Raw genomic sequence first — 18,875 nt, 5'->3', positions numbered from 1 at the left:
ATTCCCCTCTCTCCTCCTCGGCTGAAATCTGAGCCGAGCTCTCCCATTGGTTGAGTTGCCCGGTCATGTGATCAAGGGGTTAAAATCCAAAACTTTAAATCTGTGCCTGCAGGAATCATCTGCCTGCAAATGAGGGAGGAAAGGAGGAGGGAGCTTGTACAGAGAACAGGAAGGTTGAGGAGAAACTAACTCATGTAACTGCACTATAAACTAAAATATACTAAATATATTCTAAAATATAAACTATAACTGTTTTTAAGATAGAAACATGACTTCAATGCCTCCAGAAGATTCATGACTTGGGTCAGTTCTCACTTTGTATTTAATGCAATTTGAACAAGGTAGAATTATAGAATAAACCACAGAAGAATTGCACTGAAAAATCAGTGTCATGTTTATAGTTTCTATCAGTTATACTCAAGATGTATTTGCTAAATGCATCTCTCATGTAAAATAGTAGAGTCATGACTTATTTTCCTTATTAAAATGTTTGATGAAATGTTTCATTAACTTGTATACTGTAAAAATGGTAAATATTAAATACAATATTAAATAAAAGTTACTCTAATAATATTTCCAGAGAAGATGCCTTTTAGCTTCACAGAATCACTCAGGATAATACTTGACAATGACTTAGTCTGTAGAAGCATAAAAATATGAAATTAACAATAAACACTGTCAAAATCTTTATTTCCAGGTGTCAGTTGGTTCAGTTGGTTTTTCCACTTTCATATATAAACTTCTTGATGTTGTCGGTGATCCAGTCACTGAAGGCCGAGGCTCGGGTGAACACAGACGGTTTCTTGTCTTTGATGCAGCCCTGAGGTCCAAAGCTGACGATGCCGTGAACCTCCCAGGTCGTGTTGGTTCCAGGGGCCGTGCAGGCGAAAGGACCCCCGGAGTCACCCTGCAGGAGGAGGAAAGATCAGCTACGATTTACTGTACAGGTAAGAAGATGCATTGGTGAACACCTGATGTTGACAGCTACTGTAAATCATCTCTGTGCCCTACAGTTCCCTAAAGGTCAACATTTATCAAAACCTTGACAGAGTTTTCTGGAGGTAAATGTCAGCATTGTGTTGTATTAAACCTTACTGAGAGCCTTCAGTGCTTTTCTGAAGGACTTCTCTATATCTCTAATCTTCCCATGTCCCTGTTTGCATGGTTGCTCATTATGGCAAACAAATAACGCTCCTGTGTGCTCTTGTCCAATTATGTCTGAAAACTGAGCAGCCATTTGTAATCAAGGCTGACTGATCACAAACAAAACAGTTACAGCAGGATGTTACATAACGGACAGTCTAATCATTAAAGGCCAGCACATTTATATAATGTTTGAGAAAAGCATGGAGGGAATTTTAACAAACAAGTTTCATCCCCTCCTTAAACCCACCCCCCAGTGTGTTGATTTAAAGTGATATTTTCTGAAGGCGGCCTCTCACCTGGCAGGCTGATTTCAGCTCATCTGGAGACTCATATCCAGCACAGATCATGGAGGGCCTGAGGGTGTCCCACCAGTAAGCAGGTTTACTGCAGGTTTGGAAGTCAACAACAGGAAGTGCTGCCTGATTTAGCTTCTCAGACACTTTGGGGAACAGATTACCTACAAGTAAAAAGCAACCGTTGATGTTATAGAAGAAATAGACATAAAGATTGACACATTAACACCAATATAAAGGTGCAACTCTCCTTCTCTTTGCATTTAAAACCACAGCTCCTTTCCAGGAAAACAAAATGTGTGATCACTTCTACCTTTCTCATCTCCCCATCCGGTGACAAAGCAGCGTGTCCCAGCAGGCATCACAGCCCCAGGTTTGGGCAGACAGATGGGGCTGATTTCCCTCGTCATATTGACGGGCTCAGACAAATGCACCAGGGCAATGTCGTTGGTGATGTCGGTGCGATCCTGCTCGTAGACGAAGCCCTCGTGGCGGATGATACCATCAACCTTGTAGCACTCCTCTGCTGAGGGAACATCCATGGAGGAGTTCATGTGATGTTTCCCGAGACACATGCGCCAGTAGGAGGGTTTGTTCAGTGGGCTGCGAAGCAGGTGAAGGAGAAAATTAGAAATTGTTCCACTTTTCCCTGTGGCTATTTTATAAGCTGTTAGCTAAGACAAAATGAAAAAAAAGTGTTTCATAAGTTATTTTTCTGGAAATAACTGACTGTTGTAGTGGAAAACATTCCTATGAGAGCGACGAGAGTGCAACATAACAGCAAAGGTGTGAACTGGCATAGATAAACAATGAAATGTGTGTAAAGCTGAGGGAAGCTGCAGATACATGTGAGACTTTCATCAGCTCATCAATAGGAGCAGGCATTTTCACATTGTTTTCACATCATTTTCACATTGTCCTGATACATTGTTACTGTATAATTACTGATTATAGCTGCTTTATGTAACAGTGCCTTTTAAAAGGACTGTAGGTTATAGCTTACACCATGAAACAGTGAGCAGCCGTTAGGATCCATTCTTTGTGAATCAGAGAGCCTCCACAGCCGTGCATGTAAGGTATGGGAAACATTGGTGAGGCCTGGGGAAGAGAAACGCAGTTTTACAAAATAAAAGCTTTTCTCTCTCACTCCTCTGTCAGTCACACACAGATACAGGAGTTGACTGTACCTGCATGGAGACCTGCCAGGGCCAGGAGTGGGGGATCGCCTCTTCCCCATTAACCACCCTTGGGGTTGCTGTGTTAGGTTTCACTGCTGGGTTTCCACAATTTTCTGGCCAGCCTGGGAAGAGGAAACATACAGTTCAACAACAATAAAAACCTTATTGAGAAATTGGGAGATCACTAAGCATCAGAGACACATGGCTGCTGTGACCTGGGCTGGGCCCTACACTTACTGATTGTAATATCATCCCACGGTTTAGGAGGTGGGGGAGGTAAAGTGGGGACGACACTGGCATCAGTGGTCCAATAACCACGGAAACCCTGCTGCTGATTGGCTCCGTTACTAAGGAAGCGAATGACGGCTGTGTTGCCAGGGATGGTGATGGTGGGAGGAGGAGCAAAGCCACAGAATCGACCTGCATGACAAGAAGTTAAAGAGTTTTTTCATCAAACTAAAGATACAGATAACAGCCGACCTGTGCAGGAAATGCTTCCAGAAAACAGAACACAAAATGGACACAACAGAATTTGAAACACAGTAACAAACCTAGCGATGCCATGCTTTCTCCATTGAAGATCTCCACATAGTCCACACAGTTTCCCAACATGTTTACAGCCTGCAGCTCAAAGTGAGTGAAGGCCACGTGGACACTTTTTGCTGAAGGAATGGTGATTCGCCACGTGCACACAGAGTCGGTTTGGTAGTCACTGGGCCAGTTAGGAGAGGTGATTTCACCCTGATTACTACTGAAGCTTCCTCCACAAGGAGCTGTGAGTGTGTGAGACAAAGAAAAGAGAAAGGGACTTTAGTTTTGCCCTGAGGCTTTTCCCTCAGTGTCTTGTCAGGTGTACTTTTCTCCTGTCTTACCCTCTGTAGGGTCCACTGCCCTCCAGGTGGCGCTGAAGCCTGTGTCCACCACCTTATCATTGGAGGAGAAGCTGATGTGAAGCGTGTTTCCATCACTCACCAGGTCTTTAGGGGGCACATGGCTGCAGTAGGTGCCTGAGGAGAGGTGAACATAAAGAAGTGTTTCTTCCTCTTGTCCATAATGTGTGGGTTTTGTGGGTTCTTTTCCTAATATGAATGTTGTATCTGTATTTTTCTAGTTTGTGCCTGTTGGTTTCTGAAGATCATTGCCCTCACATGAAACACCTGTCCTAGTCCGTATGAATGGCAGTCAGGTGATTTTCAACTCTTGTAAGTACTTTAAAATAATAGATCTCAGTAACTGTGCTGAAGTGTTTGTAATCTTGTCTCAGAAATCAGCTGGAGAGTAAAAACAAAGCGGATAAACACATACCTAGACTTCCTGTTCTGTCTGTGAGGCTGACTTTGTCATTGATGCACATCTGACTCTCCTCCAGAGAGAAATTGTGGAAACGGAGGTGGACCAGTTTGCCTTCAGGTGCCCGGATGTTCCACTGGCAGCGAGCTTTGTTGCTGTAGCTGCCAGGGTAACCCATCGAGGACACGGTGCCACCTGTGCCAGTCAAATCCTTTGGCCCTCCACAGCCAGATGCTACACAGGGAGGACAGAGGGTGAGAACCAGGCAAAAAAATCTGACTTGTACCATATTTAGTTTTTTTTTATAGCAAAGTGGGTCAGTTCAGACCAGCTGGATTCATACTGTGCTCATTGTAGATGTCTCTGCGGATGACATTTTCGATCCAGGGGAGGTAGGCAGATGAGCGAGTGAAAACAGAGGGCTTCTTATTCATAATGCATCCAATAGGACCAAAACTGGTTATACCATGAACTTCCCAAGGTCCACCGGCGGTATCCTGGCACACCAGAGGACCACCTGAATCTCCCTGTAAAATCAAAGTCGTGAAACAACATCAGCAGTTTTGACCATGTGAAAAAAACTTTGATGTTGTTTTAATCTCAAAATGGTATAAATCCCACTCTAGTCTATTTGTCCTGTACTCTGGGAGGTCTTCTTTTACCTGACAGACAGACTTGAGCTCATCAGGCAGGGTGTAACCACAGCAGATCATGGAGGGCTTGACCTGGAACCACCAGTAATCCATCCTCTTGCAGGTGTCATACGGCACAACAGGCAGGGCGACCTGGTTCAGGGCCTCTGCGACTTTAGCATTAAGGGAATCACCTGATAAACACATGGATAGATTGTTAAAAATTGTACCCTGAGAAGCATAAACACAGGAGGTAAATTACACATTAACACCAGCAGAGGGCATGCAAACTATGCAACAATGAATTTTTAACAACATAAAAACATTGTTTTGTGCTGTATTGTGTTATTTCACTGAATAAAAAAGACATTGAAACCAGTTTCACTGGGTGAGATTGGAGTTTTATATATGAGTATAAGCTGTAGGCTGTTTATGGACATGAAACTCAAACCTCACCGGTCTCATCTCCCCAGCCGGTGGCATAGCACATCTTGTCCTTAGGTAGGACCTCCTCCACAGAGGGAAGGCAGGCGTAAGCGATCTGATTGCTGGTTATCACCTCGCCGTCCAGTCTGACCAGGGCAATGTCAAACTCCACCGTGGGCACAGTGGGATACTTGAAGCCCTCATGGCGATAGATACCAGACACATTAAAGCAGTGTTCACTTGGCTCCGTGTAGGTCAGGTTGTGTTTGCCAAGACACATCCGCCAACGCTGCAGCTCGTCAGCATAGCTGGATAAAGAATCAGCAAATGAATCGATAGTAATACCTCACAGCTGACAGTAAATGCACAACATAAAGACCACCTCGAGACACAGCATCACTGCATCATGCTGTATAAGCCGGCAGGATGTTATAGTTTTTATGCAAGTAAACACACAACATATTCTGACTTGGATTGCTGCACAGCTCTGTGATGCAGTGAATGTGTGTACACATCCAAAACAAAAACTATATAAACTGCACAGGCTCCACAGTGCCTCAGCATCTCTCTCCCTCTCTCTCTCTCTCTCTCTCTACAGGGCACTGCAGACCATTAGCCAAGGCATAGAAGCATCTCTAACAAGGCATTGCACTTGCACTGTAATAAGCCTGAGGTGAAAGCACAGACACCAATAACTGCCTCCTGAGATTACACAAATGGGCTTCCAGGAAGTCTCAGAGAACTTTGCAGTAAAAAAAAAAAAAAAAGAAAAAAAAGTGGTATTTTAAAACTAAACTGTACATAGCAGTTTATTTTTTTCTTCCATTTGAACATTTCCTAACCTTATTTTACATACACTTACTTTATGAAGCAGTGGGCTGCTGTGAGAACCCAGTTCTTATGAATTAATGTTCCACCACAGGTGTGGAAGAATGTGGGCTCTGGACGACTGGCAGGCCACACCTGAAACAAACACACAGCGACAAACAAAGATTTGATGATGATGATGATCCATAGAGAGAATAATAATAATAACTGCAGGTTCAACTCTATCTAAATTTGTCCTTTTGAAATCACTGATACTCTGAGATTCTCACCTGCATGGACACCTGCCAGGGCCAGGAGTGTGGCCTGGCTGGCTCTCCGTTCACAATACGCGACACAACAGCAGGAGGAATGGCTGGTTTGCCACATGTAGTGGGCCAGTCTGGGAAATGAGAAGAAACCTCTGTAAAACACCCTGTGCCACATTGTCTGATCATGTATGAATTTGTTTGTGGTTTGTGTATAAACAGAGCCTGAATATACAGGACGTGTCTGCAGCTAACAGATAAGCTCTCTTGTTGAAGGAAAGTGGTTTTCAGTCATTAACTCTGGCGCTAGATTTATATTTTTACAATAACTTTCACACCAGGTTGACACTGCTGGCTACAGTGATCTGGGTCCCTCTGTGTTTGGCTTTTACTAATCTATTTGTCTGCAGTAATGTGTTCAGTGTATCTTCATGCAAACATAGTTCCAAGCTCCTGATGCACACAAACAAAGGGCTCTGAGTTGGACTCAAACTCCTTCACTTCACAGTACGTATAAAGATATAAATTTCTGTTGGTCACCCAAAGACTTGACATCACATTGTCCCAGTCGCTTTTACAGCTCACATTTTCTTCCGTCATCTCTCTTTTTCCTTCCCTCACCCTACACAAAGGCCACCACTGGTCGGAGCCTGGCTGGAAAAAAAACCCAGAGGCAGCAGAGTCCATCTATAAAACTCTATTTCAGCAATTGGTTTGGCAGGAGCCTGGGCCACCTGGGGCTCATCGCAGGGTGAAGAATGGGAATCGAGTGACAGCAAAGAAGGAAAGTGAAGCGGTAGGCCACTTCACATTCTCGGCACACCAAATCACCTTGTTTTACTGCACATCTGGGCGCAGCAAGGAGGACATGGGGGAGGTGAGTGTGAAGAAGGGGTGAAGATGGGAGGAAGCATGAATCATATAAATATAGAGCAGACCTCTGTGCAGCTTCTAAGGAGCAGTTTGAAACCAAATGTTGGTCATTGTGACGGGAAAATACTGCTCTCCTGACCTGATGACAGTGTATTATAAAACAGCTGGACATGTGCAAATCAAGGAACACAAAATATCAAATGTAAAGCTATGTCATACATGTAATAGAAATAAATGTGTTATATTTCACATCTAGCGCTCAAAATACATGTAGTTAAAGTACGGCATACATGTGCTATATGAAATCTGGTCCTCTTTAAAGCTGCAGCTGATTATTATTTTCATTATCGCTTAAGCTTTGACTATGTTTCAATAAATAAAGTCAGAAAATGAACCAAAACAATGCACTGAAACAGGCTTAGAGGCTCTGCAGTAACTACTGTAGTGAGGATGTGAAGTGTATCAGGCGGACACAGATACTTCACCTATGGTGATGTTGTCCCAGGGGTTGGGCTGAGCAGGCGGCTCAGTGGGAGCAGGCAGACTGGGGTTTGTGGTCCAATAAGCCCTGAAGCCTTTGGCCTCAGTAAACAAGTCCGAGTGGAAACGAATCACCAGCCTGCTTCCTTTTGACTGAATGGTTTGAGGAAGCTTCGTCCCACAAAAAGGACCTACAGTGGATTGAAAGAATAATATATCCATGATAAATACAGTGACAGAGGCTCTATGAGTCTAAACAGTTACAGTGATCCGTAGTTTACCAGTGTAGATGCACAGGTGTGTTCAGTAAAACTCAAAATGGGTTAACTGAATTCATTTTGACCATTTGATCTTGATGTGATTTGCTGTTGTGAAAAATCAGCCGATACGGTTTTTAATTCCACAAACCAACTTACCGTGCTTTTGAATGAGTGCATTAGTCAGTCCATTGATGTCATACACCATCACATTATCATAGCATTTGGACAATATGAAATCTTTGGCTTCTAGGTCAAAGTGGGTGAATTTCAGTGTGATTTTTTTCCCCAAAGGCAAAGCGATGTTCCACATGCACTCAGCGTTAGCCTTGTAGTTCATAGGCCAGTTCTGGGACTTGATAACCCCTGTATCCTCCCTGGAGGAAACGCCACAGCCCTGGATTTCTGAAACAGAAAGAGGGAGTGATTGAGAAACTGTATGAGATGCGTGTTCATAAATGTACTCTGTTGTCGTGACAAAACATGAAACTTGTTAATGTACACTGAAACATGCATTTAAGCCTTCTGCATAATTAGTTGTATTCAAGTAAAACTTTTTCTTGTACTAGATGATTTCTACATTGTTGTGATAAATAAGCTATTTCTTCCACCTCCACATACAGGGTCACAAGTCTTCTTCTGGCCTGATAGTCATGATAATGAAAAAGATAGAGGAGGTTTTATCTCACTCTTTATCCTCCACACTGTACTCTGCCCTGTGCTGTGACAGAGTTCACACTGCTTATGCAACGACTTTGCTGCTTTTATGAATATGTGACAGAGGAGCGAGATGTTTTATGGTTCATCTTAATGAGGTGCTGAGCAACGTGTGCCTCAGGTGTGAGTGTGTTCCCGTGTGTCTCAGTCCTCAGTACCTGCGATATCCTCAGGATACACTGCCTCCCACTTGGCGGAGAATCCTCGGTCTGTGAGGCGACTGTCGGACTGGAAGGTGACAGATATTGTGTCGCTGGCACTGACCACCACCGGGGGAAGGATGTAGCCACAGTGTGTTCCTGGAAATGAGGAGGAGGATGGAGGGAGGTGAAGGGATGCAGCCAAACATAAATGTGTGAATTACCTTGAGAATAGCCATGTGTGGTGTGTGGCCAGTGCTCGATGGATAAGGAAATAAACGTGCACTCGTATGAGCTACGGTGCATTTTGTTGCTTGTGAATTTAAATTTTACTTTTTTTATAGGTTACATCCCATTTGTCAGATTCTCTGGTTTGAGTTTTCAAACAGACCTTCCTCTCATTTCTGCTTCATCTCTCTCAGAATTTTGCACACAAAGTCATACCTCATCAGCTAACAGGACGTACCACTAACACTCTCATCACCTTCTGTATCTGTGTGTGTTTCACACTGAGCGTGTGCTTGCACCTCAGCGCTTTAGTCCTTGAGAACTCAGCAATAGATAAAGCTGTATCAGCCGCACTGCACCCACTGAAGTGAATAATAAGGAGAGGTAATTTATAGTTTGCTGGGCTCTTTGCAAAGAAGATCCTAATCAATTTTACAGCAGAGGATTTATACTGAGCTGTCCTGTGGTTGTTAGCATAGGACAGGCCGCCAAACGCAAGCCAACGTCCTAATATTTAATGAGAGCTTGTTTGCTTTGTTTGTCTTTCTAAATGCAAGAGGAAGGGGAGTCCCTAACCTCTACTCCATACTGGCTGCTATTCTGGCCCTGTAAAGACAGGTGTTTACTAAGATTATCTGGGACACATTCAGGGGTCAAACAGCAAGTTGAAGACACACAGATATCAGAGTTGTGAAACTTAAATGAACAAGTCTAACTAAAATAACAACCAAACATGAAACAGTAGAGATTAGAGATTAGGTCATGGCTCACCTAGAATGCTGTAGTTATCTGAGATGATCAGTTTGTCTTCTTTACATTGTCCAGTCTCTCCTGTGATGGCCAAGTCAGTGATCTGCAGTTTAACCAGGAACCCCTTGGGCACAGATATCCTCCAAGAGCTGTTTAGATGAGCAGGATATGGATTTGGAAAACCCAGTGACTGGATCACTCCCTTTCGCCCATTGAGGATTACAGGACCACCACTTCCTGCCCAATGACAACAGAGGAAGTAGCACTGAAAATTTTATTTTTATCATATTAATTTCACACCTCGTTATCTGGAATCTGGATCAAAAGCTCTGCTTCTGTCTGTGTGGAGGATTTTGTTTTTCCCTCTGATGAGGACCAGCTTGTTTTGTTACAGAATTGCCACATGAACATGTTTGTTTGGTAAAACCTAAGATGTAATGGTCGGTTTTCATGGGAAGTTTGTTCAGCAGAAACTACACTGATGTTGTTATTTACTGGTGAGGGAGGCAAATATATCTGATGCTGTGTGTTTTAACTGAAATCAAAACAGAGACATGCAAGGAAGGGTAGGTTGCCTCAAAAAGTCGATCGAGCCAAGCTGTGTAATGGGATTATGAGCAAATATAGATCCAAGCTTACTGGTTTATTTTAAGAGGGAAAATCAAACAGAGAACACATACCAGAGGATGTAGGAGGTGGACTGGTTTGTGTGGTGGGTCTGGGCGTGGTCGTGGGCGTGGGTCTTGTTGTGGTGGGAACAACAACAGGTGGAAGGCTGGTCTTTGTGTAAGTGGCTCTGAATCCTTTTGAAGTCAAAGTGTTGTCGGTTTTGAAGCGGACCACCATTGCGTTCCCGCTGGACTCCACTGGCTTTGGCATCGTCCCTCCACAGAATTTAGCTTTAATGGAGGTAATGTCAGCGTTAACGTCACAGAGGCTCTCACAATAACACCAACATCCTCCAGTGAATATAAAAATCAGGAAACAGCATTTGGATATTTTCTGTTATTTTCTTGTTTGTTTGTTTTTTTTTTGTTCTTGTTTGTTTGTTTGTTTTGGGTTTTATATTTTACACACATCACTTGTAACACCAAACCACTGGCCTTGTTTAGACACCTGACAGGCAGTAATACATTGGTAGATCATTCATGCCGCTTTAACAATTTAGTCTGTGCAGACAGATTTAAATTCATTAAGTTTAAAATAGACTCCAGAAGCTCTGTCCATTGTACAACTTCTCAAACTTTTAATTGAGCTCATCTTTTATTCATAGACCCACACAGTTGACATTGTTAATGTTGAACAAAGCCCACAGTCTACTCTGAATTCTAACACATCTCTTTGCCGTATAATCACACATCTAGCCTTGTGTTCGTCATCATGCGCGGTGGATGAGGTTTATTTAAAAGTAGTTTCTTTTCCCCCTTTATCTTCTGCACTGCATTCTGGGAACACATATGATGTTGTGCTTACCCATTGCAGAAGAGCCGGCCTCGTAGCCATCGTAGACCTGAACAAAGTCCCCACACACCTCAGGGACCAGGTCAAAGGAGGTAAAAGTGAGTCGGACCCTCTCGCCTTCAGGCACTGTGATTCTCCACTGATGCAACAAACAAGCACAGAACATACACACACACACTGATTAACTCTACCAGCAAACACAGATGATTCTTCAATCAGTCTGGTGAAGTCTCACTGATGTAGCAAACCACCATCTGCATCACTCCTCATGTTTTCCTGCTTCTAGTCTCACGATTCCAACATGAGCTACAGTCTGATATATAGTAACTCAGAAATCATTTTAACACAGATTCTGCTCCTGTGACCAGTCAAACTAAGACACAGCAAGGTGAAGTCATGCTGACAGTTAAATAACACCATATGACTCTACAGCCAAACCCAGCATGTAAACATAACATTGACTCTGGTTTAATTAGGTGCATTATTCATGGATCAAGACCACAAACACTGTCAGCATGACTGTGTAGAAATCCATAGCTGATGGATTTATTTTGAGATGCTGATCTGAAATCTTTAGGTTTACAACCACATGTTAATCAATGCTGCACATGGTAGCTGTAAGAAAGCATAATATTCACGACATCTTCCTGGGATTGAGCTTCAGTTCAACACATTTGACAGTTTAAAAAAAAACAAAAACAAACCTCTAACTAATTCATTTCTCTGAGCAAATCCTGTTCTGTGAACAGCAGATTTAATTGGCACAGATTTACATAATAAGTGACAGCATCAACATCAATGTACTTTATTAAAGGTAAAATCTAAAGGTAAACAAAAAGGTTGCTCTAAAACTACAAACACTGCAACCTGCAACCATTTTCAAACTGATTAACTGTTCTTGTGATACAAATATTAACAGTAGGAAATTAGGTTAATGTGAGAGTGAGAGTGAGAGCCTGTAAAAACCAAAACAACAAGCTGAAAGATGCTCAAACCAGAAATGCAGAGTTGGGTAATAATTCTCTGTGGGTTTGTCACTATGACTGACCATTTATCATGGTTGTCTTTAATGGAGATGTTGGTAACAAAGCAGTTGTAAAATATAAAGGTCAGAGGTGTAAATGTTCCCATGCAGCAGTCACATTTGAGCTGTTGATGTGTGTGGCAGTACCTGGTATAACGCTCCATTCAGGTAGTTCTGCTCAGGGAAGCCAGGGGTCACCAGATCCCCCCGGTCACCTTGGAGAAAGCCACCGGCTCCGGCTATTTCTGGCAACGTGCAGGGATGGAGGGCACTTCAGCTCCACAGACACCTCAAGGATACCCGCAATCTATCCCCTCTCCCTCCACTCCCACCCACCCCATTATCATTTCCATTTCTCTTGCCCCCCTCCCTCCTCTGTTCATCCAGCACCCTCCCTTACAACATTCACTTTCTAGGTCAATCATATACCGTAAGACAGACATCCAGCATTATGTCAGAGTCGAGGCAATTTTCTTGCTAAAATTGATTTCCAGTTATCATCTTACCGGGTGCGAGCTCTGGAGGCACAGCTTTGTAATGAGCCTTGAATCCTTGGTCTGTTTTTCTGTCATTAGTGTCGAAGTAGACCGTCAGGCGGTTTGTCAGTGACACCACAGGCTTCGGTTTGGTGTAGCCACAGTATTTACCTATGAGTACCACAAACGTTATGTACAGACAGAAGACAACTCAGCACAGCTTGTTCAGCAATCAGAACTATCAGGGCTAACTGTCAAAAAATCATGAGGCTGTCCATCTCAGAAGAGGAGCTGCAGGGGTTGGCCGAGGCTATAGCATGTCTTATACATTAACATTTCTTGTTGGAAAGTCAATCAAAATGATCACAAAGAGACAGTAAACAACCACAAAGGGACACTGAGTGAACACAAAGAGACGCAAAATGACACAGTAACATCGTTTGTGGTCATTTTACGTCTCTTTGTAGATGTTTGGTGCCTTTTTGTTGACATTTTCTCTCTCTTTCAGTCTGGATGTTGTGCTCATATGTAGGAGAACCAGGGTTTTTAATTTGAGTCTGCCCCTCTTTGAATCACCAGTCGGGCCTGTCACTGGTTAATTTGCCTCTAAATAACCAAGAAAGAACACAAAATGCAGGACTCCTGAAAAAAAAACCAAACATTCCAAACGAATTGAAAACCAGCATGTTTGTGAACGAAGCACACTGCAGTCTTGTTGGAGTGCGTGTTACTGTAAGCAGAGCAGTGTGCAGTGGACCAGCAGGACTGTGTGGCTCACTAGCTGAGTCTGCCCATGGATGGATGGGCTGATTTGGGCATGACATCAAAGCTCAATCCCCTTAGCCTTGGACGGGTGGATAGCTCTGCAGGCGAGGGGAGCTGGTGTTTTTATGTGCATGTTAAGTTTATCTATCTATCTATCTATCTATCTATCTATCTATCTATCTATCTATCTATCTATCTATCTATCTATCTATCTGAGAGAGTGTGAGATTTTACCAATGACTCCCAGAGAGTCTCGCAGTGTGACGAAGTCAGCTGTGCAGAGCTTCACATCTTCCAGAGCAAACTCCTCAAACCACAGATGGATCACCTGCAACAGACACACGCAGAGGTGTTTCATCTTTCTTTTTTAAATCTGAGAAGTCGACATGATAGACAGGCCGCTGACAGGGAAGGTAAAAAAAAAGTGAGCATTCAGTGTGAAATGTGAGAGCATGTATGCTTGTTTATGTGTGTTTAAAGATAGCATGAGGAAGATAGAGACCCACAGAGACAGAGTGAGAAGCAGCCGCGGCATCGGGTTAGGAAGGCAGCCGAGCTAACACAGAAAGAAGCATCAAGGATTTTGTTTTCTCCTGTGGGTGTGGGGAGGAGAGCTGAGGAAAATGAAGGAGACAAGGCAGCCATCTGTCCTCAACGCTGCCACTGCATTCATCCCAGCTGTCCTCCACTGCTTGGCCTCACATAAGACAGTTTCCCCAACAGTGGCTTGACAAACTCTTCTGATTAGACACCAGGCACAACAATGTGATAGACCCTGTCTGAAACTGAGACAGGACTGACTGGTTTTGATCTGCACAGCCCTTTCAATGAGATGTAAGCGGGTGTGTCCACAGTGGTAAATTATTTCTGACCATTAATAGAATAATCATGTGCCACATAATTAAAAACACTACACTACCATTTTTTATGGATGTAATATTGTGTCACTACCAGACTCCACTGACAGGAAAACAAATTTTACCGAGCAGACCACAGGAGCTGCTGGAAAACAGCTGCCTCGGTCTGTTAGTTCGTTTGTATTTCTGTGTGACTTTCAGTGGCGGAAGAAATATTCCAAGCTTTTAGATAAGGAGAAGTACCATACAATAACACAATGTAGCTTAGTGTTGTAGTTTAACTTGTCTGCTCTTTCCTTTTTATTTGGTGACAGTCTTTGAGCTGCATTTTGTGTATGAAAGGTGCTATATAAACAAAGTTTAGTATTATCACTTCTTAGGAAAGGCCTTGCAGTCATAGCTTGTTTCATATACTTGGGTGAAGATGTAAATTAACAAGTGGGCTGCACCAAATCAAACTGGTTATGTTGTTTGGAGTCACATCTCCTGGGGTAATATTTAAATCTAGTCAGTCAGTTCATGAAATAATCTTTCTGATCATTACATGAAGAGCGTAGGACAGATTAAAGAGGGGACTGCAACTCTGCAGACAGCAGGAGTTCAGCGGTGGAGGAAGAGCAGTGATGCTGATCCATGTCACCTTGTCAGGGTCCACGGTGATGTCCCAGACGCAGCTCTTGCCGTTGTCGTAGCTGCTGGGGTAGTTGAAGCTGGTGAAGGTGCCTGACTCTCCTGACAGCTCCTGAGGACCACCACACCCTGAGTCCAGCCCTGTAAATGTATGGCAGAGGAAGACACGTGTTGTTTAGTCCTCTTTTTAGGAATCAACCTAAACCCTGGTTTAACAGCAGTTTGTACCTTGAACCAAAAAGTTCTCCAACTACAACATGTTCAGGAATCTCAAAACTGACTGTTTACTCGATACTACGAAATCAGGATCCTACAAATCTGTCCTAGTGTTTTAATTTTTTTATTCTTATATTTCATGTAAAAGAGACTGTACTTAAGTGCAATGGTACTTTGAGCTAAATGCTAACTTCAGCATTCTAGCATGTTCAACATTTGCTAATTTGCACTAAATGCAAGAACAGCTGAGGCTGATATCATTAGTTTTGCAAGTAATGGACAAATTGAAATTTGGCGCTAGAGGGAAAGTGAAGGGAGCAGCAGTTCATCCTGAGGGGACCATCAACGTGTCGACCAAAGTTCATGGAAGTCCATCTGACAGTTTTCAAGACATTTCACTCAAAACCATAAATTCCAGCCTCATAGCAGGTGATATTTTACTCACAATAAGTGAAAACTGTGACCTGCAGGTGGCGCTAGAGGATAGTAGGTTTTATCCTCTGAGGACTGTGAACGTCTGTATAAAATTTCATGGCGATCTATCAAATATTTGCTAAGATATTTCTGTCTGGACCAAAGATGAGCCAGGCTGTTAGCATGGTTAAAAAAAAAAAAAAAAAAAAAAAAAAAAAAAAAACGGTGATGTCACTTTTTATTATTACACAAACAACAGGTTAAGAGAGGAAATGTTTACCATGAAATTCAAGTTATTAAAAAAGACTTAATTGTATCTGCAGTGAAAATCAAAACCAATTGTACTGCCTTGGAAACAGTATTGATTATACAGTGTCATCATCCACAGTGGCTGCATGTTCTCCCTTGTGGCAGGAGCCGCTTCTGTTCGGGAGTCTGGAGCACAGCTGTGCTTAATAACAAAAAAACAGGAATTTATTTTGTCATTTAGGCAAAACATTACTGTTGACATTATCGTATTGTTGCTCTGTTTTTTTGTTTTGTGTTTTTTGGGAGGAGGGCAGCGATGCTTCTGATGCAGCATCATGGGGATAGACTGCTTCTTTCATTTGCTGTTGTAGTGATGAGGATCCAACACTGGAATAGTGCATGAATAAATTATATGTAACAAGTGACAACAGTGTGCAAGTCCTAACTCCTCACAGCCTGTCCTGTCTGCCAGCACTCATGTCACCCAGACTTTTATTCAGGGGTTGCAGAAGATGAGTTGTAATGCTAAAAGCAAATTGGTCCAGCTGATATTCATTTCTCCACTTTACTTCTGTCATGCAAACACAAACAATTTTTTCCACCTTACTTTCCAAAGACAAAACAAGGCAGGAGAAATGTGTCTTCTCTCAGAAAGCAGTCTCTGACATTTCACACTGAAGATTTCCCTCCCTGCATAAAGCCAGAATAAATAACAGGTTCCTGAATGAAAAATGAAATTGGAAAGAGATGAAGGAGAAGTGTGTGTGTGTGTGTGTGTGTGTGTGTGGGTGGGTGGGTGGGGGGGGTTACTACCTGCATTGCAATAAACATTACTGATGTAGTGATGATACACATCATTACTGTGGAACTGCTGAGACAGCACATGGGTCAAGTGTAGAAATCATGGTAATAAAAAAACACGGCTTGCTTCTTGTAATCTCCTGTTATCTGCTCAGTGTTTTAATTTCTATGAAGAAACAACGAGAAGGGGAGGATGGGAAAATAAATCTTTCTGAGAACAGGTCTATGTCAAAGGTATTTAAATGTTGTGGTTATTTTCAAGGTAGCTACAAGCAGAACAAACCTGTATCTTTTCATCACAGTCACTGTTTTCTGATCAGTTATATTTCCTATATTGATTTTATTTCAAAAGTCCAGTTCACATTCTGCTGCCAAAACATGGAACACAGAAAACTTCATGTCCAAGGGCAGCTCTTAAATTCAACAATAAGATACCACCTTTAGAGTTGTAGTATTGATGAACTGCAAAACATTTTGTCAGATTTAAGTCACATTTTCATGACCTTTCTTTTCTTAAGCTGACAAATGGGACTCTACAAAAGTTTCAAATTCCTGTCAGTATTTTCACAAACTACTCCATGCATCCTGAAGAACTGATAACTCTTTGTCGACTATGTCTTCAAATCAAGTTGCAGAAAGTTTGAACCTTTAAAATTAAAGACAAAACTCTGGAGCAGATTTGTGTTCTTTTTTTTTTTTTTTTTTAATTATTTCTTGTGCTGTTTGCATTTCGCTCCAGCTGCAAGATCAACTTTTGTCCACTGAGGCTGTAATCAATCACCTTCTGCATCCAGTTTAACACAGACAGTGACATTTGATGATCAAAATGCAGGTTCAGATTCACCACATGCTTCTCAGTGTTCACTGATGTAGAGGCCTCAGAGAGACATTTTTAACATTTCCTGTGAAATGTTAAGAATGATAATATTCTGTATTATGTAATGGATACAGGCAGTTGTGTTTTGATTATATCACTGTGATGATAAGGACAATTGCTCAGCTGAGTTTAGCTGTTGTTTATCTCGTCTGAGAACGGCTACACGTTTAAAGTCAACAAATGAACAAAAGACATATCGACTCAGTGTCAGTGTCTGTGTGTTTTATCCACAGTGCCAGAGATGCATGTTGGTATTAAATTAGAAAATAATGTATACACACTCACCTTCTGAAAGACTTGAGGAGTCATTTTTGTCCGTGAAGTAGATGACCACAAGGCCGATGCAGGCGCCGGTCATGGCCACGAAGAGAAATATCAGACATTTTTCCAGAGTGCTCAAACCCTTGGAGCGACGACGACCCTTCTCCACGTCCATTTCCCTCGCAGCGGAGGAGATGCACCAGACTGTGCCTCGTCCAACAACTCAGCAGCTTATCACCAACACGAAGAGGACCAGGGTACATCTGAACTTTGACTGCACAGGTGAACCTTGAGCTCACTCAGATGGTGTCATGGATTTGTCTGAGCCATAAATCACACTGTATCATAACAATAAGTTAATGAGTATTGATGCAGCTGGTGTCCTAATCAAGGGGTCATTAAGAAATAAGATAAGCTACGACATTTTCAAGGCAACTGATTGATATAGAAGGTAAAAACTGACCTGTGGCACATTGTTTCCAGGTTTGTAAAGGCATCAGGTAAAATATCATGTTGGGGTTATAGGAGTTGATGTTGTTATAAGATGTGGTGTAGGACATAAAAGAGAGATTTGCTAAATTAAAAGCAAAAATGAGACATTCAGTCCTTGATTAAATGGAAACATCTGGAGAAAATTTTCGCCTGTGCATCTTCCAAATTACATGTGACCATTAACGTCCTCATTGTAGAACACACCTGTGGGTGAAATCAGAGTCTCTCAAAGACTTTCTGACAACACGTTATGAGACAGTACAGAACCTCAGATCGTTTTTAATTAGATCTGTCTGATATCAAGTGTCGTGTCTTTTACTCTCATTGCTTCACTACAGCCAAGCAAAACCAGCGTTTTGTCCACTGTAAGCAGAAATAGTTTTATTTATGGCTCTTTAATGAGCAATACTCAGTATGTAATTTATTGATAACAGATTTGAATCAGCAAAAGGCCTTGACCAGAGATTATCAAGACCACAGTTAACATGGAGTACACTCATGCCATGAATTTGTGGATTTCAGCAACCTGGGGTTTACATTTTCTCATTAAAAGCTTCGGTTCATTTATTCATTCATTCATAATCTATAGTGCTTATCTGTTAAGGTTCGTGGGGGGAGTGGAGCTTATCCCAGCTGACAATGGGCGAGAGGCGGGGTTCACCCTGTACGGATCAGCAGTCCATCACAGGGCCAACGTGTAGAGACAAACAACCAGTCACACTCACATTCACATCTACAGGCAATTTAGAGTCACCACTCACCAACCTGCATGTCTTTGGACTGTGAAGAAGCTGAACCCACGCAGACACAGGGAGAACATGCAAACTCCACACAGAAAAGGTCGAACCCGGCCGCCCCTAAAAGCTTGG

At 42.4% G+C, this 18,875-nt stretch overlaps 1 protein-coding gene across 1 annotated transcript; it reads right to left on the bottom strand.

Moving 5' to 3' along the window:
- Positions 1-279: 279 nt before the first annotated feature.
- On the bottom strand, positions 280-17,769 carry zgc:154142 (uncharacterized protein LOC555481 homolog). The gene is made up of 25 exons (XM_018661562.2): positions 17,539-17,769; positions 14,707-14,837; positions 13,444-13,537; positions 12,475-12,615; positions 12,116-12,213; positions 10,957-11,083; positions 10,164-10,382; positions 9,505-9,720; positions 8,524-8,664; positions 7,808-8,053; positions 7,397-7,582; positions 6,063-6,172; positions 5,828-5,928; positions 4,996-5,273; positions 4,570-4,733; positions 4,251-4,434; positions 3,923-4,141; positions 3,490-3,624; positions 3,169-3,390; positions 2,855-3,037; positions 2,627-2,739; positions 2,443-2,537; positions 1,753-2,042; positions 1,443-1,603; positions 280-907 (listed from the first exon to the last, which is right to left on the bottom strand). Exons 1-25 carry the CDS (start codon positions 17,687-17,689, stop codon positions 710-712), a joined length of 4,203 nt encoding a protein of 1,400 aa, XP_018517078.1. The 5' UTR covers positions 17,690-17,769; the 3' UTR covers positions 280-709.
- Between the last annotated feature and the right edge of the window lie 1,106 nt (positions 17,770-18,875).

The sequence above is a fragment of the Lates calcarifer genome, linkage group LG5 (assembly GCF_001640805.2).
Source record: "Lates calcarifer isolate ASB-BC8 linkage group LG5, TLL_Latcal_v3, whole genome shotgun sequence".
NCBI lineage: Eukaryota > Metazoa > Chordata > Actinopteri > Centropomidae > Lates > Lates calcarifer.
The sequence above is the reverse complement of the archived record's forward strand: the minus strand, read 5'-3'. Positions and strand labels throughout refer to the sequence as shown.

Coding starts and splice junctions, on each gene's coding strand:
- zgc:154142 (XM_018661562.2), bottom strand. CDS start 17,689: ATGGACGTGGAGAAGGGTCGTCGTCGCTCCAAGGGTTTGAGCACTCTG. Junction 2,043..2,442: donor GCTGCTCACTGTTTCATGGT/GTAAGCTATAAC, acceptor CCTGCTTCGCAG/CCCACTGAACAAACCCTCCT. Junction 908..1,442: donor AGCTGAAATCAGCCTGCCAG/GTGAGAGGCCGC, acceptor CTCCTCCTGCAG/GGTGACTCCGGGGGTCCTTT.